Here is a 26,556-nt window from a genome sequence, read left to right as displayed (position 1 = left end):
AGGGAAATGAGTCTAGAGTTTGGAAGAATAGTGAGGAGGCTAGTGCAGTAAAACAGATGAGCTTGAGGAGGGTCTGATAAGTAGTGGCAAAGGGGATCAAATGGATTATAGATATAGTTATACAGGGCAACATTGTTAGTGGTTAGGAACGTGTGTGGAGTCAGACTGCTTAGATTCAAATCCTAACTCTTCTGCTTACTACCTTTTGACCTTCGGCAACTTATTTAACTTCTGTCTTAGTGTCCTCATCTTTAAAATGAAGATGATAATCATGATAATACCACCTATTTCAGAGGGTTGTTGTGAGGATTATGTGAGTGTGTGTAAAGTACATAGCCCATGCAAAAATGTGTACATCATGTTCTTTTTTTAAAAAAAGAAAAATGCTTAAAATATTCCCTGGTATGTAGTGAGCGCTCACTGGTAGCTACTATTATTTAAGAAGTATAATATTATTACAGGATTTTGCAATAGATTGAATATAGGGGCTGAAAGAGATCAGGCAATTTAGGATAGGAGTTTGGCAAACATTTTTTGTGAAGGCCCAGATAGTAAATATTTTAAGCTTTGCAAGTCATATGGTCTCTGTGCAAAGCTACTCAACTTTGCTGTTGTACTACAAAAGTAGCCATAGACAATGTGTAAACAAATGGTGCACCTGTGTTCCAGTGAAACCTTATTTATAAAAACAGGTGGCACTCCGTGAATTTACTTAAACCACCAAATTCTAGCTTTAAAATGGTAAACTTATGGTATATGAATTATATCTAAATAAAAGTGGTATGAAAAAAATGAGACAGTAGGCTGGATTTTTTTTTTTTTTGTAGGCTAGTTTTCCTATCTCTTACCTAGGGTGACTCTCAATTTTCTCAATTGGGTTATCAGATTGATCAGAGTAAGCTTAAGGAGGGGGAATGAAAATTTTTGTGTAGAAGTGGAATGAGAATGGCATATGGCAATTTAGGTATCTGTGGTGTATCTAGCTAGAGATATATAGGAACTTTTAGTTATATAGTTTTAGAATTTGGGATGTTTGGCTGAATATAAAACATTGGTAGTTACTGACATCTAGGTGGCATTTAAAACCAGAGGAGTAGATGAGATCATTCAAGAGAAGTATAGAGATGAGTGAGAAGAAGCATGAGGGAAAAATCAGTGTTAAAAGAGCAGTCAGAAGAAGACACAACAATCACAGTTCCTTGAACTTGTTAAGACAAGTGAATAATATGATGTTGATGGGGAGGAAGCACGGAGAGGGAGGGGGGAAAGAGGAACTGGTAAAGGGACACAAAAATCAACTACATTGTATATTGATAAATTAAAAAAAAAAAAAAAAAAGCAGTCAGAGAAAGGAAGCCCAGCAAAAGATACTAAAAAGGAACAGTCAAAACAATAGGAGAAGAATCAAAAGTAGAACATTTGTGGAAGCCAAGGGTAAGAGTGTTGGAAGGAAACGATCAAGAGGTCAAATACAATGAAGACTAGCAGCTGGGAACTGGGACATTATTTGTGACTTTGGCCAGGGAAGTGTCAGTGGAATGGTGGAGGTGAAAGCCAGATGTTAAAGAAGTAGACTAGCATTTTGAGAAGCACAGCTCTGAAGAAAAGAAGGAAAAAGACAGTAGTTTGAACAGGAAGCAGGGTTGTTGGGAGAGAATTCTCCATGGGTAGCTCTCATCTTTTAATGTCTTACAAGCAAGACATTGACCACCTTTTTTGCAGACTGTCTTTTCAAGGGTGTTTTTGTAGTGAACAGCCTTGGAAGATAGAGATGGTGTCTCCTTCCAGAGCTCAAAGGTCTGTTTACTGCCCGTTATAAAAGATCTGAGTTCCCTAAGCTCAGGGTTGCTCTCCTGTAATGCACCCAACTATACTTGCAGGTGTCACCTGGCCCTCTTTGAATTGCCCTGTGGGAATTAGGGCTTGGGGAACTGAAGCAAATATGTTGATGCTCATGCTGCTTGCTGTGCACTAAGTCACAAAGTTGTTTGTCTCTGATCTAGGGGTCTCATATCTTCTGTCAACATTCATGCAACTGTGGCAGGTTAAATTGTTAGCTTGCAAGCAGGATAAAATCTCAGATTCTCAGTACTTGACAAGGAGTAAAGGGGACTTTTGTTTTTTGTTTAAATATGAGATTATAGGTTGAGATTGACGATGCAGTAGCAAGGATAAATACTTGATTTTAGGTTGAGATTGACAATGAGATAGTGAGGAAGATGAGTTTGTCAATAATTGATGAGGAAGACATAACCTGTATAGCAAGATCCATGAGGCAGGGGAGCTGATTGAGCTATGAGCATAGTTGCAAGGAATTGGCATTGCACAAGAAGAAGGACAGAAGGTAAATAAAGGATGCTTGTGGCTGTAGATAATATTTCAGGCAGAAGAAGGTCAAGTAAAGTACTTTATGCTTTGGTCTAATTTTCTATTTGGAGTAGGAGGATAGGTCATCAGCTGAGAGTTAAGGGTGTGAAGGGAAGACCTGGATCAGGGTGGAGAAATGAAATTAGCTATTGGGAGGAAGAAGAGAGGGAGTGATTAAGAACAACTAAAGGAGTTGATAGAAGACTCTAGAGAAAGGAAATTGTGGCTTTCCATTATACAGGCTTGAATAATTTTTTCCCCCCAACAGTGCTCAACTACATATGTGTAAATGGGATAAGACAGATAATTGGACTGGTCTAGTGTTTGGGATTTACAAGACGTGTGATAGAAGAAGAGACAGGTGACAAGGGTATTGAGACCACTAGCTGTAATGTAATTAATATGTGGCCCAATGGGCTTAGGCTGAAGTCGGGTAGAAGGAAGGAAGTGAGATCAGGATGAGACTTAAAAAAGCTAGAAATCTGGAAGTTGAAAAGCAAATGTGTTGGGTATAAGAGTCCAAAAGATGAAAATCTAAAACTACATTACCCAGTACAGTAGCCACTGGCGACATGCTGCTGTTGTGAATTTGAAATGTAGCTAGTGCAACTGAGGAATTGAAGTTAAAATTTAAAATAAATGTAAATTTTAAATTTAACAGCTGAGGCATTGTGTAAGAATTTTAGGCCAACTGCAAGAGTTAGCCAGTGACAAAGTTAGAGAGCACAAAGCTAGTATACTCACAAGATAATATACTCACAGTTATGGTTTATTACAAAGAAAACTATGTATGTTAAAATCAGCCAAGAGACGAAGCACAAAGTCCAGAAGTACCAAATGCAGAGCATTCATTGTCATTTCCTTTTGGAGACAGGATGTGTTATTAGCCTGGTATTAATGTGTGACAATATGCAGGGAGTACTGCCCATCAGGGAAGCTCAGCTGAGCCTTGGTGTTCATCATTTTTATTTTATATAGGCCTGATTGACGGATGGATTGATTGCCCACATGGTTGACCTGTGTTCAGGTCAGCTGATCCTGATGACCCAAAACCCCCACACTAAGTCGCATTGTTGGTCTTTCTAGTATAGCTAGCCTGTACCCTAAGATTATATGGGTGTGGGAGATCCCATATTAAATTTTATTATTAGACATTCTGGCATGACCCATGGTTCCCAGGCAAACAAAGATACCCCTAGCAGGCATAACATTCCAAGGGCTCAGAGATTACCTCACAAAAACGAAGGGATGGCCAGGCCTTCTCTTTGGGCAAGGCCCAATTCTTTACTATACACGGTGTAAAATATTTTTCTATTAAACACATTTCATCTTGACTATAGACAATTTAGTATCTGAGTTGTGATATGCTATAATTTTAATACATACTTGATTTTGACAACTTAGTATGAAAAAAGGTAACATATCTCATAGCTAATTTTTATATTTATTACATGTTGAAATAATGTTTTTGATGTATTGGGTTAAATAAAATAAGTTATTAAAATTGTTTCAAAACAAGTGATTCTTTTTACTTTCTGATGTGATTACCAGGAAATTTTAAATTATATAAATGGCCCACATTGTATTTCTATTTGACAGTACTGATCTAGAAGGTTATGATAAGAGAGATAGGAAGTATACTATTAGAGTCTAGAATTCTAGAGGTGGAATTATGTCAAACAGAGACAAATTCAAGATGTGGCCATAGGAATAGTTGCTGAACTTTGATGAAGTTATAGGTCACTGGAGAGAAAAGAAGGTTCAAGGGACCATGAGGTGAAGCTGTCACTAGGTTATCCTCATGGATGCAGACAGAGGTCTGCTTAGGTGACTAGCAGAATCTGGGTGAAGTAGCAGACTATGAACTGGGTTTCAGTGTCTTTGATATATATAGGTGAAGGTAAGAGGCAGCAAGGTTATACCAGGTGCCCAGGCATAACCCATAGTAGTGTGAAGCTACTGGGGACTTAGAAGAGCTTACATTACTTGCTAATCCCTCAAGAAGTATTGTCTTTTTTTACTTCAAGAGGCCTATAAAAGAATTGTTAGTTGCAGAGGAATTGGTTGGAAATGTGATTATCAGTTAGTGTCAGGACACAGATAAAAAAGCCTTGCTCCCCTTCTTTTTGTCCTATTAGCTCCTTCTTAACTTTTGGGACCCATCTCAAATGATGGGTCTGTGAACTCTGCTCTGATTTTGCCAGATAGTTAATTGCTGTTCTCTTCTTTGCTTTGAATATACCTCTTCTATAGCACTTTTTGAAGTATTTTTGTTTGTTTGTTTTTGTATTTCTAAGTCTGTCATTTACTGAGAGTAGGCTAGGTAATTTAGACTGTAGTCCTTTGATCTATCACTTTTGTTCTGGTGGTTCTTTTATCAGATGCTCCTCATCTTCCTGACATCTGAATTTTGGAGTGATCCTGGGTTTGGTCCTTGGGCCTCTTTTCCTCTCCGTGTACATGTACTCCCTAGTTGATTTTATTTGATCCATTATGCTATGCTGTTGACTCCTAAATTTTAAATCTCTAGCCTGACTGCTTCTCTAAACTCTAGATTTATATATCCAGCTATTTACTTGACATTTCCACTTGTGTGTCTAATAGGCACTTCAGTCTTAACATATCCAAGGCTGAACTCTTGATTTCTACTTACCAACTTTCTCTTTTCATCCGTCTCCCCATCTCAATAATGGCAAATCCATTAATCAAGCTGCACAAACCAAAACCTCATGTGTGATTTCTTTTTTTCCTCTCATACTTTATGTCAAATCCATCAGTAAATCTTGGTCATTCTATCTCCAGAATATATACTAGATTCTATCACTTACCACCTCCACTACTACCAGTTTGGTCTAAGGCACAGTCATCTCTTGCTAAGATTACTACAGTAGTCTTTAACCAGTCTCTGGATCTACCATGACTCCATTATTACAGCTAGAGTGATTCTTTTAAAATTCAAGTGGGATCTTACCACTCAGGTACCTCTATTTTAAATAAATCTATAGTTCCTACTATGGTCTATAAAACGCTATATAATCTGGTCTCCAGCTCCCATTCTAACCACAGCTCCTAGCACTTTCCTTCTTGCATTGGCCTCTCTTTCTTGTTCATTAAATCCTTTAGTATGTTCCCAGTTTAAGGCCTTTATATATTCCATTTCTTCTTCCTGAAATACTCTTTCCCCAGATATCTCCATGGCTATCTCTCCTTTTTCTTTCAAGCCTCTTATCAAATGTTACCTCATTAGAGAGATCTCATTCTTCCCACAGGTCCACTACTCTTTATATCTTTTCTTGCTTTATTTTTCTTCTTGGTTCTTATCACCAACTGACATTCATTCATTCACTCACTCACTCATTTATTCATTCATTCAATTAATTAATTAATTTGCTTATTGTCTCATCTCACTAAAATGTAAGCATCATGAGAGTAAGAACTTTGTTCTTTTTGATCCCTGGTAAATCTCCAGTACTTAGAATAGTACCTGCATGCAGGAGAATGAAACTAGATCCATACCTCTCACCGTATACTAAAATCAACTCAAAATGGATTAAGGATTTAAATATACACCCTGAGACAATAAAACTTCTGAAAGAAAACATAGGGGAAACACTTCAGGAAATAGGACTGGGCACAGACTTCATGAATACGACCCCAAAAGCACGGGCAACCAAAGGAAAAATAAACAAATGGGATTATATCAAACTAAAAAGCTTCTGCACAGCAAAAGAAACAATTAAAAGAGTTAAAAGACAACCAACAGAGTGGGAGAAAATATTTGCAAAATATACATCTGACAAAGGATTAATATCCAGAATATATAAGGAACTCAAACAACTTTACAAGAAGAAAACAAGCAACCCAATTAAAAAATGGGCAAAAGAGCTAAGTAGGCATTTCTCTAAGGAAGATATCCAAATGGCCAACAGACATATGAAAAAATGCTCAACATCACTCAGCATCCGGGAAATGCAAATCAAAACCACATTGAGATACCATCTAACCCCAGTTAGGATGGCTAAAATCCAAAAGACTATGAACGATAAATGCTGGCGAGGCTGCGGAGAAAAAGGAACTCTCATACATTGTTGGTGGGACTGCAAAATGGTGCAGCCTCTATGGAAAATGGTATGGAGGTTCCTTAAACAATTGCAAATAGATCTACCATACGACCCAGCCATCCCACTGTTGGGAATATACCCAGAGGAATGGAAATCATCAAGTCGAAGGTATACCTGTTCCCCAATGTTCATCGCAGCACTCTTTACAATAGCCAAGAGTTGGAACCAGCCCAAATGCCCATCATCAGATGAGTGGATACGGACGGAAAATGTGGTACATCTACACAATGGAATACTACTCAGCTATAAAAACGAATGAAATACTGCCATTTGCAACAACATGGATGGACCTCGAGAGAATTATATTAAGTGAAACAAGTCAGGCACAGAAAGAGAAATACCACATGTTCTCACTTATTGGTGGGAGCTAAAAATTAATATATAAATTCACACACACACATACACACATACACACACAAACTGGGGGGGGGGGAAGAAGATATAACAACCACAATTATTTGAAGTTGATACAACAAACAAACAGAAAGGACATGGTTGGGGGGGAGGGGGGGAGGGAGAAGGGAGGGAGGTTTTGGTGATGGGGAGCATTAATCAGCTACAATGTATATCGACAAAATAAAATAAAAAAAAAAGAATAGTACCTGCAAAAGTAACACCAAGGTCAAGCGTTTGGATCCCTGTACTGGCCAGCTGCCAAATAGCAAAAACTAACTAACTAAGTAAATAAATAAATAAATAAAATAAAAATAAGGGGGTGGGGGGAAGAAAAGGAATAGCACCTGCAAAGAATACATGGTCAATAAATATTTATTGATCTGTTGAACGAAAGACTAAGTAAATGAAAGAATATCACTACATTGCAGTTTGTGGCATTTAAATCTTATTCATCTGTGTCTTCGTTGTTTAATGCAGTGTCTAACATACGGTAGGCACTCATTAAGTGTATTTAATTGTGTTACAATGAAATATAAACAAGTCAAACATGGAATTTCCATGTTATTCTAGAACATATTTTAGTTAAATAAATTTTTGATATGGGGGGAAACACCTTTTGGGTTTTTCTTGTTTTTTTTTTTTTTTTTTTCCCAATTCACCTTTTGGTGTTTTGGATAAGTATATAGAGAAAGACGTAGTAAGAATTATGAATTCCAAGCCATATAACAGGCTTCAATAAATGGCTATTGAATGAGCATTTATTACTCATTCAATTGATTTATTGAAGCGATTATTGCATACTATTCAGTACTATATTATAAAGGGGCAGTCATGATAGTGTGGACCTGTTTAATGTCAAACAGAATGGTGAAATTGGTTAGTTTTGTAAATGACTAAACTCATAATTTAAAACTTCCACAATATGATTTCTTTACATATGTATCTCCAGACTTCCTGTTTGAGACCATGAAGTTATAAATCCAGCACTTTATCAATTAAAGTTTCCTGAATACCGGGCAGAGCTCATGGGCATTTAAAACAAATTACTAATTTAAGAGGAGTCTGTTGAAATGTGTATGATTTATTATGAACATTCTCAGTGCCTTAAAAATAACATTTACTAATGGTGCCAGCCTGTATGGAACTCAGCTCAGGAGGAGAGGTGTCTAGAAATAATTAATTTGGGAGTCACCAGCCATATATATAGGCATTAGTTACGATCTTTTGAAGAAAGTAAAAGTTGCCTGGTGACGTGTACTTGAGATAATCTCTTTAGAAGACTAGTTAGAGCTAGGATTGCAAAATTTTGACAGCAAATATATGTATGTTTTTAAAAAGGTAATTCTGTCTTGATTTGTAGCCTGTAGATTATACCAGGAATCTGGGAAGATCCTCTGTTATAGAACTAGCCAATCAACCATTGCCAATACATTGGTGTAGCATGAGAAACATCTGTACTGTGTCAGAAAAGTCTGAACAACATTCCTGAAAGGCCTTTTGGAATAGAAGAAGTCCTGTTTCTCAGGCTGCTGGGCTTATGCTTGGTCTAGAAATATTTTTTTTAAAAAGCCATAAGAAAACAAATCTTTCTTTATACACTAATGTGAATGGATTTGGTATCAAAAGGAGAGCGTGTTTTTTATAAAGACAACATAAAACATAAAACCTTGTTAGTGGCAAAATGAAGAGAAAAAACTGTGATTTTTAAAAAGGCTTATAATCTTTTCTCTGATTGATATTCCTTGAGTTAATCTATAATTATTAAGCATCCATCATGTGCAGAGCAATCTTTAATATGTAGTAAGAAGGCATAGAAAAAAATAGAAATAGTTCTGGCTCAAATTTTTCAAAACTAAAGCATATCCTGTTTTTACAAGAGTTTCTCAAAGAAATTGTGTTTCCTCAAAACCCTGAAGGAAAAATTTAATTTATTTGGGAGAGACAGAAGAAAATGTAGTGCTCTTTTGGCTTTTATACCTTGTATGGACTTCCATAAGTGAAGATAGTTCATAAATGTTAGTGTTCCTCTTTGGATTACTTGGGAAGGCTCTTAAATCTAATGAGGTGAGTAATAATATTTAATTCAGCATTCATTGTGCTAACAAAATCCATGATCCAGAAAATAATTTTAAGAAGCCAGGATAGGAATCGATGCAATCATTTTTTGTTCTTTCAATAATTACTTATTAAGTGCCTGATATGTACCAGATACTCTTCAAGTACTGGAGACAGTAGAGAACAAAACAGACAAAAATCCCTGTCCTCAGGGAGCTTTCTTGCTACTGGGAGAGATAGACAATACACAGAGTAGGTAGAATGAGTAATCTGTTAGACAGTGGTAAGTGTGAAGGGGATTGAATATGAATTATCACGGGGAGAGTTGACAACAGAGGTAGAGTGGTCAGGGAAGGACTTACCAAGAAGATTATATTTTTGTGAAAGGTCTGATCTGGGGGAAGGTAGAAACAATAGAAAGAACAAAGGCCCTGAGGTGAAAATATGCCTTTTTTGTTTGAGAAATATCAAGGAGGCAGATGTGGCTGTGGTAGAATGAGTGAGCCAGTGATAGAAGGTAAGGTCAGCAGTCATGATCTGGGAATCCATTGGAGGACAGAAAAATGACATGATATGATTTAGGGTTTAAAAGAATTACCCTGACTGCATAGAAATGCAAACTTATGTTAATGCAGAAACCTGTACACAATTGTTTATAGCAGATTTCTTCATAATAGCCAAAACCTGGAAACAAACAAAATGTCCTTAAATAGGTGAATGGCTAAGCAAAGTGCTGTACTACTGAGCAGTCTAAAAAGGAACAAACGATTGATACATACAATAAGTTGGATGGATCTTAAGGACATTACGGTGAACGAAAAAATCTCAAACGGTCAGCTACTGTATGATTCCATTCTCTAAATGGAATAAAATTATATAAATGGAAAACAGAATAGTGGTTTCCTAGAGTTAGGGATGGTGGGGAGGAGAGGAGCAAGCATGACCATAAAGGGGTAGTACAAAGGATCTTTGTGGTGATGAAATATTTCTGTGTATATATTTTTTTGAACAGGAGAAAAGGCAAGGTTTATTTACACATGCATGTGTACATGCGGGAGTGCTCAGTAATGAATAACTATGAATAGATCTGTATCTTGATTGCAGTGATAGTTCCACAAATCTACTCATGTGATAAAATGACATAGAACCATATACACATTGTACCCATGTCAAATTCTGGGTTTTGATATTCTATAATTATGTAAGATTTAACCATTGGGGGAAACTGGGTGAAGGATACACGGGACCCCTTTGTGCTATCTTCGCAACTTCCTGTGAGTGTGTAGTAATTATGTTATAGCAAAAAGTTAAAAGAAGCAAGAGGATTATTGCCCTGGTAGCTATTTTGAGAGTAGATGCAGGGAGCCAAGGACAGAAGTAGAGATACTGGTTAGGAATAAAATTCGGAGGGTATTGCAATAACCAGGAGAGAGAGAATGACGATTGGACTACGTTGGTGGCATTAGAGTGGGGTAGGGATAGGGGAATAGTTGAACTCTGGATATGTTTTGAAGGTAGAGTTAATAGAATTTACTGATGGTGGGATGTGTGGCATAGGAGAAAGAGAAAAATAAAAGATGACACAAAAGTTTGTGGTCTGGACAACTGGAAGAATGAAAGAAAGAGATAGTAACAAACAGCAACAAGTTAAGAAGCCTAGCATGAAATAGTTGTGTTCTTGGCGAGGAAAACAAAATGGCAAATCCTCTTCCTCTAGTCAGTGTCGTCCTAGGCCTATGAGTCAGAGGACAGTAGTATATTGGAGTGAGTGCACTTTTGTTAACCTGCTCACAGGCAGCTGAGTTATCTTTGTCTTGCCCTGGCTCTTTTGGAAAGAAGCATTTGTTTGATAAACAGGAAGTCGTTTCCATGGGTGTAGGAAGAAGAAATGATAGAACTGAATGGCAAAGCAAAGACCTGCTCGCTGTGCTTAGCTTGTAATTGGCAGAAATTTTGTCAGGTAGCCACTGAAGATTAGCACACATGCAGTCTTTCTCTCTTTCTAGGCTGGATTCATTCTTCATCATGAAAAATGCAAAGCTTCTGCCCCGTTGCTTGACCTGCTGTCAGGGTATATTCATTTTCAGCTAATGTTTTGCATAAACTGTAAGTCATAGACTTAGCAGACAAATGGAGACACTGTCTTGTTTAGAGTGGGAAAAGTGAATTATTTTAAGAAATGTTGGCTCCCCACCGCTATCCCATTAGTGGCATACCTCTGACACTCCAGAGAAGCTGGTCTAGGGAAGCTGACTGGCTTATGTGTGTTTTTACTCTTTGAAAGGCTAGAATCTAAATGGACCACAAGGTATTTCTCCCTGAGAAGACTGGAACAAAATTACAGTGAATTATGAAGCAAACTTTATATGCTGGTGCTGTAATACTTTTTTGCAACTTCAGAATTCATTCCCTTTACTTCTAGTAATATTACTTCTCACAGGGTAGATAAATCCCTTAGTGTCACTAATTTCTTTTTATTTTGTGAGGAAGAGCAGATAAACAGATTAAAGAAGGGATTGGAAAGTGGGAAAGAGAACTTAGACTTTACACTTGATAAGAGCTTGAAACAGGAAAACCATTTTATTCTTTTAAAGGAAAGTCACCTCATCTCTGTCTGGTTAAGATGATTGGAGTGCAGTTGTGGTAGAAGAAAACTTTAAATTTGCTACAGACCAATAGTAGCAACTAAATAGATAAGTATTTAATAGATGGTGAAAAAGGACTTAATGTGATGGATTTTATGCAGCAGGTGTCTAATCGATGTTTGTTCAGGTTGGGGAGTGGAGGGCAGGAATCTAGAAATACGAGGAACTAGAGTCATGGCTGCACTGTGGGTGATTAGGACTGAGGATGTGGGTGGCATTTGTAGCACAGTACTTAGTAGAGGTAGCTCATTGAATTACCTGGAAGCTGCAACTGTGAGTTTATCCTGACAAGGTTCAAAGTATGTTTTACTTGGAATATTGAATGGATTCAGGAGCCATTTTATTTCACTTGCCTTCTGGAAGTACCCCAGTATTTACTCAAATGCTGTGACTATGTGTTAAATCCAGGCTGGGCTACTGTTCTGGATTTCTTCACTGAAAGTTAAATAACATTTGAACTTGATGAATTTTTGTTACCTGCCTATAGAGCATATATGAATATAAAGCAGCCATTTGTCAACAGGCAGCTGAAAGGTGATTTTCAGCAGGGACTGAAAACCACTGCAGGCTTCTGGCTTCCTGGCATACCCACTAGACCCTGTAGGTTATACTGAAAGCAAACTAACAGGGGTGGGGTGGGGAGGTGTTGGGGAATAAGATGGGCAAAAATAAAAGCTGAGGTTAAATGAGATCGAGCCACTTAGACGGACCTGTACATGGAGAAGAGCACATTGCTCCCAAAGAGGAGAAAACTTGAATACTGGACACACTGGAGAACACATCTAAGGTGTTTGCAGCTAACTTTTTCTTTTTTTTTAAGTGATTTGTATATCTTATATTTATCCGTAACTATAGGGATACTGTAAGTGACTTTGGACAAATAATTTAGTTTAAGTTGTTTCACCCTGTGTGCTTTATCAAATGCCTTTTATTTAAAAAAATTTTTTTGACTGGTAAGGGGATTGCAACGCTCGGCAGAGTGTGGTGTGCACCATGCTCAGCCAGTGAGCGCACCGGCCATCCCTATATAGGATCTGAACCTGCGGCCTCAGCGCTACCAACACCGCACTCTACTGAGTGAGCCATGGGGCCGGCCCTCAAATGCCTTTTAAACAGAACCATTAACAGTGATAATTGACGTATAGAATAATTGATTTTATGCACTACAGAATCCAGAAGAACTTTGTGATCTATTAACCAAATACTTAAATATTCCCTGTTGTAGTATTGAGTGGACCTTTTAAAAAATGTCTTCTTTAACGTCATTGAAAGTTAGTTTTTTCATATGTAACACTTAATCAAAGTACAAGTTTATTCCCAGATATGCTTTCCTTTCTTTGCTTATCACATGGAACAGAATTTACTACTACTTAGCAGATCAGGAGGTAGGGTTATTGGCAGTATAAATGATTTGTTCAATGACAACCAATTGGCAGTATAAATGATTTGTTCAATGACAACCAATTGGCAGTATAAATGATTTGTTCAAGGACAACCAATGTGTCACTATAGAGATAAAACAGAAGTAGGCTGCATTCCATCAGCTCCTGGCCTGTACAACAATTTTAAGAACTTTCCAATTATTTTAGGAAAGCAAGGTTCTTAGAAATTTATAAATAGTTTTTTTAATAAAAGAAAACCACTTATTTTGGAAATCACGAAATTAATCATTCTGTCATATTTAAGAAGTGCTTTGATGTGTTTTGGTAATTAGTGTTTACTGCCAGACGAATGTCTCTTGGGCATTTTAATTAATGGGTGGCTTGGGCAAATGAGCTTCTGATGGTAAACCTTCATAAGGGTTTATTTTTATGTTTCTCAAGAATAGCTGTCTCTTCAAAGCTCTTTAATTAGACAAAGTTTAGCAACTAAAACATATTATTAGAATAATTAGGACTTGGGTTAAGAGAAATAGGGGGTCAAAGGAGCAGGTACAGTTAGAGAATGGTCTCTTAAAATAAAACATAGCGTTCTACATCTGATGGATATCCAGTTCTTTAACAGCTTATGTTATGTTACTATCCCTAGTTAGGGACTTCGTGTTGTTTAAAGTTTGCATGACAGATCTCACCAGAAGCCTAAACACAGCAGATTGTAAGCTCATTTATCACCTCCTCTAAACTCCCATAGAGAGCTGTATTCTAGTCCTTTTAACTTCTAAGCTGAAGGCTTCTTATTTTCTCCTTTTTCTATTAAATTGCTAATCTTGGCTATAACAGTGATTGTTTTTGAGAGAAATGCTTCAAAGATCTTGTGCTTGGTAAGCAAAAATTATAACAATTCCTTTGAGGGGTCTTTCTTAATAATTTAATTTATCTACTTATAAGACATGTTCTTAAAGTTACTATAGTATTTACGCTCCAGAATTTTATGTTCTTTTTGGCCAGAATGTAGTTTGAATTACGTCAAAATTTGCTGTGTGGATGGATTGTCATCTAGCTCCTTTTCTTCTGCCTTCTCCCTCATTTCTTGCTCCAAGCTCTAAGTCTTGGCAGTCATTACTAGTAAATGTACTTTACCCTGAACTTCCTTTTTGTGATGAAGAAAAGATATATCTGACTGTCCCATGGGTGAGTGAGATGTCACCAAAACAATTGAGTGGTATTACCAAAACTACTATTGGTAAACAAAAACAATACATTTATCTATAGTCTAATTTTTCACTCTCTTACTGTCTCAGGATGTTTATGATGGCAAATATGTCTTTTTCCCAACTAGATTAGTTGATTAAAGGACAGTGCTGATGAGATATTAGAAATTTCAAACACAATAGACTCGATCATGGCTAACATTTGTAATCTCATTAGCTGTCAAGACCTATATGTGTTGTTAGTTTGGTGAAGAACTTGGTCAACAATATGTACGTCATTGGTTCAATATAAACCTACTGCCATTATTGGAAAGTACTTGAAGAACTTACTGGAAGGATTGTGGGCCAGTCACTTTTTTATTTTTTGATGGTTCACCAGTACGGGGATCCAACCCTGGACCTTGGTGTTACCAGCACCATGCTGTAATTAGCTGAGCTAACTGGCTAGCCAGTCAAGTAGAGGATAGCTAATTTACAGTATTACAGAGTTTATCACATGTAGATTCTTTTGATTCTTTTGCTATACAAGTACCTTAGTTTACAACACTGCAATGAAATGATTTCATTTAAATTGGTAGAAACTTCACTTGGTTTTCTATTGATGTTGTCTGTAAAAATTAATAACATAGTTTTTGATTAGCCCAATAAATGCAGATATAAATATGTAGGCATATTGCTATGCATTCCAGATCATAGCGACCAAATAAGTGCATTTTTAAGTCAAATTATAGAACTTTGAGAAAGCAGAAGAGATATTAGCCTAAACAGAATCCTGTATAAAACAGTTTTTCCCCCTTAGCAATGACTAATTTCTGTCTACTCTTTCCTAAAGAGATTGATTACTGGGACTCTGCTTTTTGATCACCCTTTAACACAGGAAATATTTCTGATACTTATCTTCATGTAGGTATTTGCTTATGTATATGTAATGTTTTGCAATGGGGCTATGAAAAGGAAGATGTTAAGTGTTATGGTCCTTGAAAAATACCATTAAAACTCTTAGAACTCTTTTTTTCTTCTGGTAGTGCAACTGTATTCTTATGTATACTTATGCATTACAGGATTTATATAAGATAAGCATTTCTCTTACCCAAAATACTTAGGACCAGAAATGTTTTGGATTTTGGATTTTGAAGTATAGTCACGTGCCAGATAATGGCATTTTGGTTAACGGCAGACCAAATATACAATGGTGGTCCCATTAGATTATAATGGAGCTAAAAATGTCTATTGCCTACTGACACGATAGCTGTCATAATGCCATAGTGCAAGGCATTATTCACATAGGAGCAATAGGCTATACCACATAGCCTAGGTATATAGTAGGCTATACTATCTGGGTTTGTTAAGTACACTCTATGATGTTCACACAATGACAGAATCACCTAATGACACGTTTCTCAGAATGTATCCCTGTTGTTGTGACACATAACTGTATTTGCATTACACCCAGTTGAGCATCCCAAATCCAAAATCTGAAATGCTCCAAAATCCAATATATTTTGAGTGCCAATATGATCTCAAAGATAATGTTCATTGGAGCATTTTGGATTTTGGATTTGCAGATTCGGAGTGCTCAACCTGTACTTAACAGAGTTTGGATATTTATTTCTAATGCATTTTTATAGATACAAACTAGGACTGTAAGTGTGTTGTTCTTTTGGTTGTTTTACTTCTTTAACTCTTTCACTTGATAGGATCCCTTTGCATCCCTTAAGTCTATCTTTTGAAATATACCAATGTCCAGAATGAGAATTAACTGTGTTCTTCTTCAACACAGACCACCTGGTGGCCCATGGTAGAATGGCAGAAAAGGAGGCCCGTCGGAAGTTCAAACAGATCGTCACAGCCGTCTATTTTTGTCACTGTCGGAACATTGTTCATCGTGATTTAAAAGCTGAAAATTTGCTTCTGGATGCCAATCTGAACATCAAAATAGCAGGTGAGAAGTGTGCTGAAGATGTGAAATAGGGACAAAGGAGTTTTTCCTTTAGGGTTCTTAAAGCAGGGGATTGTCTATATCCATCTATTCAGAAAGGAGTACTGTGAAAGTAAGGAAAATTTAGGATTTTTTAATAGCTTGAAAATTGATAAACTTTCCAAATACATTTATTTTTATGTAGTATTAGCTGGAACTAGGCTAGGGAGAAAGAAGGGAAAGGATGATATTTAAAATGCTATTACTTTGGCTGAAAAATTCCTTCTAAATAATAAGGAATAAGATATAGAATAAAATGGAAAGGAAAACTGCTACAATTGTATACCTTCTCTGCCTAACTTGAGAAGAGTGACTTCTGTCACTGCTGACAGAGAGCATACTTACTCTTAGGCTGTAGTTCTATGATAGTTTAGTAAAAATAGATCTTAAGAGTGGCTTACAGGCGGTCCAGCTTTTTTTCTCCTCAAATTTCACTAGTCTGCTCATTTGACTGCATAAAAATCACTTTTCACTGCCTCAAATCTGCTCAGGCTTCAGTTTTAGTAAATTATTAGCGTTTTGCCTAATGAATACAAACTCACCACCTGTTGATAGAAGAAAGTGACTGCAGTTTATATAGAAAGTATGAAAACAAGCCATTTTGTTATCTGAGAGTTTCCAGTATCACATTGTGTGTCTCCCATCTCCCAGATAAAAGGGAGGGCATCTCATATAGAAAACTGAGTATAGCTAGAATATAATTGCCTTGAAAAGCCAAGGTAAAAAGCAGTTCTAAAGACCCCCCCCCCCTTTTTTTTTTGTGACCGGTAAGGGGATCATAACCCTTGGCTTGGTGTCTCCCGCACCGCTCTCAGCCAGTGAGCACACCGGCCATCCCTATATAGGATCTGAACCCGCGGCCTCGGCGCTCCCGGCGCCGCACTCTCCCAAGTGAGCCACGGGGTCGGCCCCTAAAGATTTCCCTCCTTATTAGGGTGGGAGTTAAGTTCAAACTCGTATCGTGTTATAGGTCAAAGTCCTAAGTGCACCCTTGCAGTCTGGGGATTCTTCTGACAGTTTCTTTTGTGTAGATAAGCTTTTACATCCTTGGAGTGTCACCTAGCTTTTTATTTATCTCAGTTAGACTGATGGCTGCACTCTTGTTTAGAACTTTCATATAGTTTGTAAGCTCTTTGTGTCCTGTACTAGCTTACTACATAGTAGACAGGAATTAAAGGCTTGCTTTATCTTATGTAAAATCATGTTTTTCCTTGCTCTTATGTCTGTTTTATTTTCTCTAGAGCTGTCTAGATTCTGGCAGTTCCCACAGAGGGGTGTGGTGTGGGAAGACCTGGAATTTTCAAACCCTCTTATGCAATTATTTGTTGTAGCTTCAATTAAATTAATAGTGATAATACCTACTAAGCTTCACAATTCTTAAACATGTAATAAAATGTTGTATTAATTTCTTATTATTGCTGTAACAAATTACCATAAACTTAGTGTCTTGAACAACACAGATTTATTAGCTTACAGTACTGGAGGTCAGAAATCCAAAATGAGTCTTATAAGGCTAAAATGAAGGTGTTGACAAGGCTGGTTCCTTCTGAAGGCTCTGAAGGGAATATCAGTTGCCTTGCCTTTTTTACCTTTCAGAAGCCATCTGCATTCCTTGGGTCTGGTCCCTTCCTCATATTATTCCAGTCTCTTGCTCTCATTGTCACATCTCCTACTGCTAACTCTGATCCTCCTGTTTCCCTCTTATAAGGACCCTTCTGATTACATTAGATGCTCCTGGATAATCCAAGATAACCTTCCCATTTCAAGATTCTTAATTGCATTTGCAAAAGTCCTTTTTATACCATGTAAGGTAACACATTCACAAAGTATGGGTGGATAGGACATAAATATATTTGGGAGACCATTATTCAGTCTACCACAAATGGCATTGTAGGGATCTTTTGATTATTGATAGCATAGTGAGTTAAAAGAAGGCCCTTTTGCATTCCATAGTTTTATTCTACCTCCATTGACCCAAGGTTAAAAATTTTTTAATGCTTCCTTGGTTCTTGTATTAGTCTGTTTTGTGTTGCTTATAACAAAATACACGGAACTGGGCAATTATAAAGAAAAATGAAATTTATTGCTTAGAGTTTCTAAGGCTGGAAAGTCCAGAGTCCATCTGGTGGTGGTGACAATGACCCAGGGATCTCACATTGCAAGATAATGGAAGCAGAGAGAGCAGAGAGAGAGCAAGAAAGACAGACTGTCCTCTTCTTTTAAAGCCCTCAGAACCATGCCCCTGACCACCATTTTTAATCCATTCACTATGGCATGGTCCTACAATCCAATCACCTACTTAAGGCTCCACCTTTCAATTACCATAATAGGATTTCCCACCCTCTTAACAGGCACAGTGGGTGCTAAGATTCTAATACATAAACTTGGGGGACACAATTCAAACTTCAGTGAGTTTTGGGATAGCCCACTGCAGTTCTTGATTTTGAATTTAGGACCATTTTGATTTGGTTAAGGAAAATTTCTATGTCCTTTAGTTTTTACATTGAGAAACCAAAAATAAAAGCAAAGGATCATTAAAATTGGAAACTCTTACTGAAATATCTGGGTAAGGTAATTTTTAAATGCCTTTCTTCGTTAGTAGTTAAAACATATCCAAGTATTCGCAATAAGAGTGTCTATCTGCAGCTGTGTAGTTATAGACTCCTGGGGGTGCTGGCAGCCAGCCTTGGCCTCTGCCTGTGTTAACACATATACTTTGGCAAGATTTTTAAGTTCATTAATCCAAGTCTGCATTTTAAAAATTTGTTTTCAGAACAAAACAAAGAATAAATGAGCGCCTCTAGTTTTATGGCCTGTTACAATATCTAACATTATCTTTGTTCATGTATTCTTTCCTCTTACATGCCATCATTACACAGTTTCCACTCATTGCCTGAACTTCCTTTCTTATACATAAATTAGATAAAATTCTCATTCTCACCTGCTGTCTTCTTTGAACTTAATGGACCAGTGGGAGAAATGTTTCTAGTTGAAGCCAATTAGAACATGACTAATTTTGGAGAGGGAGGTTGGATGGTTTTGACAGGATGAGGTCAGATAAGTAATGAAATCAACTTTAATGCTAAAATCTAAAAGTGACTTTCAGATTCTTGATCTTTTCAATGGCCTTTTTTGCTAACGTATTATAAATCTCAGTAAGAAGATAATATGATATATGAAAGAAACATAGGAGAGAGAAAATAATTTTTCTGTTCTATTTAAGATATTGTTACACAGCTCATCTGTAAAATGGTCATATATGTTACAGTAGCAAATCAACTTGGAACTAATAAAAAGTCAGATTAAAAAATGTAAGAAATAAATGTTTTCCTTATGCCAATGTTTACCTAAGTGATTTAGATTTTAAAAATGTGCATCCTGTTCAGTGTAGAAGATGAGTAAATTGTTCTGGGATGTTCATGTTTACATTAACTTATTTTTACTTTTTATATGAATTAATGTGCATTTCATACTTGATACTATAAAAATCTAGCTATTACAAATGCTCATAGCCCTCTTAGAATATGTGTTCCCTGGACATGAGAGGGGTAAACTTTAGTTATAGGTGTTATAAGATCCAACCATCATTCCATAGTTATGATTTTTTGTGCTTAAGTTCCTGTTTATGAATTTTTGTTCTATTTCTATTTCTAGAAAGAACGAAGCCCAGGTGAATAACTTTGTTTTCTTTCTGGTTTGGGGATTTAAAAATTCTTCTTCTTAATGGCAGTAGCAAACCTGTCTTCTTTAGGATTTTTTTTTTTCTCTCTCTTTTTTTCTTTTCTTTTTTTTTTTTTAACTTTATTTTGTCGATATACATTGTGGCTGATTATTGCTCCCCATCACCAAAACCTCCCTCCCTTCTCCCCCCCCCAACAATGTCCTTTCTGTTTGCTTGTCGTATCAACTTCAAATAATTGTGGTTGTTATATCTCCCCCCCCCCCCCCGGTTTTTGTGTGTGTGTGTGTGTGTGTGTGTGAATTCTTTAGGATTTTTAAAAAGATGTTCCTATCATTAGTAATATAGAATAAGCATCGGACATTTTCAGAATAAAAATTTTATTTCTGAAAGGCAAAGTTACCAAGTCTAGAATTAAGAATGTATGGTGGTTATCTGGAATCTTATCTGTTGTTTAAAAAAGACTCTTTGCTCAGGTGGCATGGAAGAGAAGAAAGAAGTGTGAAATGTGACTCCAGCCCTCAAGAATTTATAGTCTATTTGGGCCACAAATGTGTAGACCTTTGAAAAGTTAAATAATACCAAAGTTATGCTTTGCTTACATAGTACTTCCCTAAGCATTTTCACGTATGTGTTCAACAGCTATTAAATTATACTTTGATACAATAGATGTTATAAGGCACTGGAGATGTGACATGATTCATAATTACATTAATTGTACAGTCTGATTACCATAGGAGTTCAGAGGATGAAGAAACCACTTCAGTTTGTAAAATTCCATTAGATTGTAAATTTTACAGGGACTATAACCATATCCTGTTTATTGCTTCACCCCCACTTTTTAGCACATACCTGTTCTATAGTAAGTATGTAATAACTTTGTTAATCTGAACTTTAGGCAGTGCTGATGAGGACATAATTACCCTATTGAGGACATAACATTTGAAGTGACTCTTAAAGAATGACAGGATCAGTAGGTGTAGAGGAGAGAATTCCAGAGGATCAGTTAGTCAGCAAATGCTAATAATGCACCTGCTTTGGGCAAGCACTGATCTAGGCACTGGGGATACAGGAGCAGATAAAATAGGTCCTTAGAACTCACATTCTGATGGGGGGGGGACATAGACAGTAAACACAAACAAATTAGCTCTCGTAATGGCTGTGAAAAAGATGAAATCTAGTAACATGATAGAATGGCTTGTGGGAGAGAGACTGCTCTTACCCAGGATGGTCAGAGCTTTCCAAGCAGAAGGAAGCACAATGCAAAGGCTGGAGAAGAATTTCACGTATTCGAGGGGTTGGAGAAAGGCCAGCATGGCTAGAGATAATAAGTAAGAGGGGTGTGGAAGGGGTTGGGGTGAGAGAGATGGCAAGTGCCAGTTGCACATGCCGAGGATGTGGGATTTTATTTTGGGTCTAATGGGAAGGCAAGTTGGAGAAGCATGAACTGCAGGAGAAGACACATGGCATATTTGCAATAACGGTAAAGCTGCTTGGTTGGAGGCAAGGTTTGGGAAGGGGAGTCATACCTGAAAAGTCAGGAGAGAGATATATTTATAGTAGACTGTGAAATTATTTGAATACAAGGCTTAATAAATAAAATCCAGGATGGATAAGGAGAAAAAGGTGGGAGTGGGGGGAAGGAGACAAGAAGGCAATAGGAAGGCCAGTTAATGGCTGTGAAATGATAAAATCCTGCATGAGGGAGGTGGTAGTAGACATGGAAAGGAAGAAAAGGGCAACAAATACAAGAGAGAAAGCAAGGAAGACTTTCTAGGACTGGATAGACAATCAGATATCTGGGCCACGAAGAGGGAACTTCTAGTCAAACATGTTTAGAAATAAAGCAACAGATTTTCTTATTGATGGATTATGTTAAGCTACCAAAGGAAAATGGTATTGTCTTATCTTTTTAATGGTAATACACTGCTATTTGAAAGCAACTTTAATCCTTGTCCCCAAAGGTTAAGTAGAGAAATTTCTATATTTAAAAAAAGATTGCCTATGAAAAAAATGAAATGTAGCTGATTTACTCACTGAAGAAAAGATCTTTCAAATACTCAGACGTTATGAGAATGTTTTGAAAATTGTGGAAACTTTTTTTTTTTTTAACTTAAGGAAGTTGGAAACTTTTCTCTTTAAATGTCGACTCCCAGAATGGTCTCCATGAGATAGTTTCCATTCCTGTGTTATTGTTTTAGTTGGCAATCAGACAGCAAAGATCTGAAGGACAACTATAGAAAAGCCAATATTTTGGAAAGAATTTTCAGAGTGCATGGATTTAAGGTACTGCGGAAATTTTTGACCTTAATGCAGTGACAGACTATTTCATTTTTTTAAGAGTGAGAAATTAAAACATTTCATAAGTCCATTGACCTTTTACCTGCAGTATGAATATACTAAGATACTGCCGTATAGGAAAAAAAGAGATTGGAAACCTTGTATTTCTGAGAACCATTCCACAGTGTGATGATTGAGAAGATCCCTGATTGGTCACAGGAAGTAGTGATGTGATATTCATCATATCAACACAAATTTTATTTCACGATCCTAACACTCTTTATTTAGGCTATCATTCAGTGCATCTCCTTGGTTGACAGGTCAATAAATTGAGACCCACAGAGGCCATGTGACTTTCCTGAATTCAGGTCATAATAGAACCTAGGAATTTTGATGCTTCAGCCTGTCTTCTCACCCTGAAATGACATACAACCTTCAACTAGAAGGTGCTAAATAACTTTAATGTATGTTGACTGTTGGGAAAATAAAATTTGAGAAATGATCTCTTCTAAATCTATTTCTAAGACTAGAGCTTTACAAATGAAAAATTAATGTACCTTTATTCAAAAGGTATTAGAGGTACACAGTTTATTTTATATGAAAAAATTCTAAAGTTAAAATTCAAATGAGCAGATTTTTGTCAATCATAGTTTTAGGTTATAAGTGTGGCCTTATTGATTTTGAGAAGTGATTGTATCCTGCTAGGATTAAGAACAATTTTCTGTTTATAAGGCCTCACTCACCATGGCTATGGTACCGGTACAGAAGCATTGCTTCCCTGTTTTTCACTGCAGCTTCCCTAACAGCAGAGGGGAATGAACTCATACGGGGTGGAGTGAGTGGGGGATTGATTATATAGTCTAAAATGGCCCACTTTAAGCATATTTTTAATCACGTGCTTTAACTTTAAAATTCATGCACATTTTGTGTTCTCAATATCATCTTTGTTTGTTTTAATATTAAGATTATCAACTTAGTGTAACATAAAACATTGATGTTCCAGGAAGATGCATTCTATTTAGCCTGTAGTTTCATGTAACTCTTGGCACATTGAAGCATTATGCCTGAGGATATGCAGACATATGCCAGTTTGAGAAGCTGAGAATGAAGAATTTCTTTTCCAACCATAGTTTCCTTTTACACAAACTTCTTGTTTTTGCTTATTGACGTCTCTGTTACTTTTCTTCACCCTCAACGATTTCCATGCCAGTGTCTATTAACTGCAAGTCATTTATTTTGGGGATAATTAGAAAAAGAGGAATCAGAGGTTGAGAAGAGAAAAGGAGAGGGAAGCAGAGGGCAAAAAAGAAATTGAAGCTCTTGCTTTGAGGCCTTGGGTAAAAGAGAAGAAACTGAGAAAGGAAATTTGAACCTGAGGGCTTGCCTCCCCTATCTTTGGGGAGAAGGGAGCTGAGCTGAGTGTAAGATGGTTGGATGGCATGGGCTTTTGACTCACCAAAGCACCTCAAAATCTCAAATTGTTCTTTGTCTCTGGGACCATGTTGGGCACAGTGTTTAATAAACTGTGGATTGATAAGTATGTACGGGGATGGATATGTTAATTGGCCTGATTTAATCTTTCCACTGTGTACACAGTAGTTAGCACTTATCCTTAGGGGATACGTTCCAGTACCCCCGGTGGATGCCTGAAATCATGGATAGTACCAAACCCTATATATACTATGTTTTTTCCTATTATACATACCTATGATGAAGTTTAATTTATAAATTAGGCACAGTGAGAGATTAATAGCAATAACTAGTAATAAAATGGAACAATTATAACTATAGACTGTAATAAAAGTTATATGAATGTGGTCTCTCTTTCAAAATATCTATTGTACTGTACTCATCTATTTTCAGACCTTGGTTGACATCAGTAACTGAAACTGCAGAAAGCAGAACTGACGATAAGGGGGGGATTCCTTTGCATGTATCATAACATCATATTGTATCCCATGAATATATACAATTATTAGTTGTCAATTAAAAATAAATTAAAAATATAAATAAGTAAAATGTGGACAAGTGATAACTAAAAGCTAAGGTTGCTCTTACTCCACATAACATCCAGAAGAAAGAAAAATAAACTTATGAATATCTTATTGAAGCTTGGAGAATGGCAATTTTGAAAAATCTCTAACAAACAAGGGATGGTTGAAGGAAATTAGATGCATACCTACCTGTTGTTTTAAAAGAACGTTGATGTTTTATCCACTTAGAGTGTTATTTTAATTTTATTAGTGGGTATAGAAACTATAAGAACTTTTATGTCTACCCAAGACCATGTTTTTCCAACTCTATCTTTCTTATAGGATAAGTTCCTCAACTGCAAGTTGGTGTTGAGGAGGGACTAACAAATTACACAGAGTGCTCCTTCACTCTGACTCCGAAGAAGTCTTTATTGTATTGTATAAAATGGGATAGAAACTTAAAATGTAAGGGATGTCAAAAAGAGTGAGACTGATTTCTTAGGCAGGCCTTCACTGGGTGGCAGAATATTAGTAAAAGTGGCATTAATCCAGAATCTGGTTCTCATTTTTGAGTCCTGAAATACACTTTTATCACTTCCCCTAAAATCATAAGAGAGTGATTATAATATTTATATCTGTTTTCTTAGTGTCATACTGCGAAAAACTCAGTTTGCTAGTGGTAGGCATGGGTGTCCTGGCATGTATGATCTTTTGCTCTTCTTTACTTAGGCCACACACAGACCACCCTTAATTTAACACCTCAGGTAGTATACAGGATCTTTTCCTAGCCAGTGATTTCTGAATCCAGAGGTTCTCAGTGTTCTGGGAGATTCAGGTCATAAAAAGTGATAATAACTTCTCTTGCCTTTTCTATTTTTTAGAAGTTAGTAAATGAAGTGATTATTTAGGTCTTCCTACCCTCCTTAAATGCAATAGTTTGAGAGCCTCTGAGTATAAATCAAGTGAGTCTACCTGCTAGTGGGGAGCTAGTGAGCATGCCTGTGACTCAGTAATTCCATTTATTATACTCAGTTGAGGTAGTTGGTTACCATAATAGTTTTGAACAAGATGCAATTTTTCATTATATTTTTGTTAAATTTACATCTATTATGGGCCATTGGACTGTATAAAGCATAAAGAACACTAATGTTGAAATTCAGATTAATGAAGACAGAAAATGATAAGTCTATAATACCTCTAGAAAAACCTCACCAAATTTGTGAATCTGTCTTCATTTGATCCCAGTTCTTACATAGCACATCAAGATGTGTTTCTGGGGCCACAGAAATAAAAATTTAAAAATTGTATGTATACATACATACACATAATATATACATGCTACATACATACATCTTATATACATATATATATCCGTGTCTATGTCTATCTCTATATCTCTATATGTTATATCTGATTTGGTTTATTGGGAATAAAGACTGTCTCACATTTATACTGTATTATTTGCGAAGAAGTACTTGTAAATGGTGGTCTAAAATTTGCTAATCCATTTTATCATTTTAAAAACAAAACATAGGGGGCTGGCTGGTTAGCTCAGTTAATTAGAAGGAAGCTTTAAAACACCCAAAGTCACGGATTCAGATCCCCATACTGGCCAGCTGCAGTCACTCATAAAATGGGAAAATATGAATTTGTCTTAAAATTTATAGTGAACTTTAAAATCAATTTTTAAATAATGTAAAATAAAACATTTTACTTAAAGTCAGTTCTTTATCATAAATCTTGCAAAAATGACTATGTTACTTTTACAATTTCTTTTTTGGGAGGTTTTTAAGATAATATATTCCTTTGAAAAGAGTCTGTGAGTCAAAAAAGTTGGAAAATTTTGGGTAATCATACAATTAAAAGGCTACAGTCTTTAAATTCTAATCCAAGTATAACCTTGGTTTTCTTGATCAGATTGAGAGATTGTCTGAACTCTTGATATAATCTTCAGTAAAGTTCCTTTTCTCTATTATATACCCCTGAACTTTTTAAAAAAGAAACTCATGTGATGACTGTAATTATATAGTTATAAATGTGATTGTTTCATGTGTATCTCCCCTGCTGGACTAATCTGCTCCCCGAGGGCAGGGACCATGCCTGTCTTTCTATTTCTTCTTCTTCTTTTTTATTTTTATTTTTTGGCAGCTGGCAATACAGGGATCAAACCCTGGACGTGGGTGTTATCAGCTCTGTTCTTTAACCAACTGAGCTGACTGGCCAGCCCCCCATGTCTGTCTTGTTTACCTTGTACTGAGAGCGCATCAAAAAATTGGGGAATACCCTACTTCTATTATCATATTTACACATCGCCTTTTAGGTGGATTACTTTTCAGATGTCTGTTCTCATTTGAATTATGTTAATTCTCTTAACTTTGACCTATGAAAGTATTTTATTATGTGCTGTTAATTTCTAGGTAACACTTTAGAGCTTCTTACATGACAATCATACCTTCTTTTCTTTAAAAATAG

General features: G+C 36.5%; 1 protein-coding gene across 7 annotated transcripts in view; it reads left to right on the top strand.

The window, feature by feature from the left end:
* Window positions 1-26,556, top strand: part of SIK3 (SIK family kinase 3) — a 240,122-nt gene that overhangs the window by 149,572 nt on the left and 63,994 nt on the right. For all 7 annotated transcript variants that reach the window (XR_010023349.1, XM_063092811.1, XM_063092808.1 and 4 more), the window contains exon 4: window positions 15,955-16,116. Coding sequence is in view for 6 of the 7 variants with exons in the window: in XM_063092811.1 (XP_062948881.1) it covers window positions 15,955-16,116 (162 nt within the window). In the remaining variant the exon portion in view is untranslated. The remainder of the gene's footprint in view (window positions 1-15,954; window positions 16,117-26,556) is intronic.

This window comes from Cynocephalus volans, chromosome 4 (genome assembly GCF_027409185.1).
Source record: "Cynocephalus volans isolate mCynVol1 chromosome 4, mCynVol1.pri, whole genome shotgun sequence".
In the NCBI taxonomy this organism is placed as follows: Eukaryota; Metazoa; Chordata; class Mammalia; order Dermoptera; family Cynocephalidae; genus Cynocephalus; species Cynocephalus volans.
This window is presented reverse-complemented; position numbering and strand designations above follow the sequence as displayed.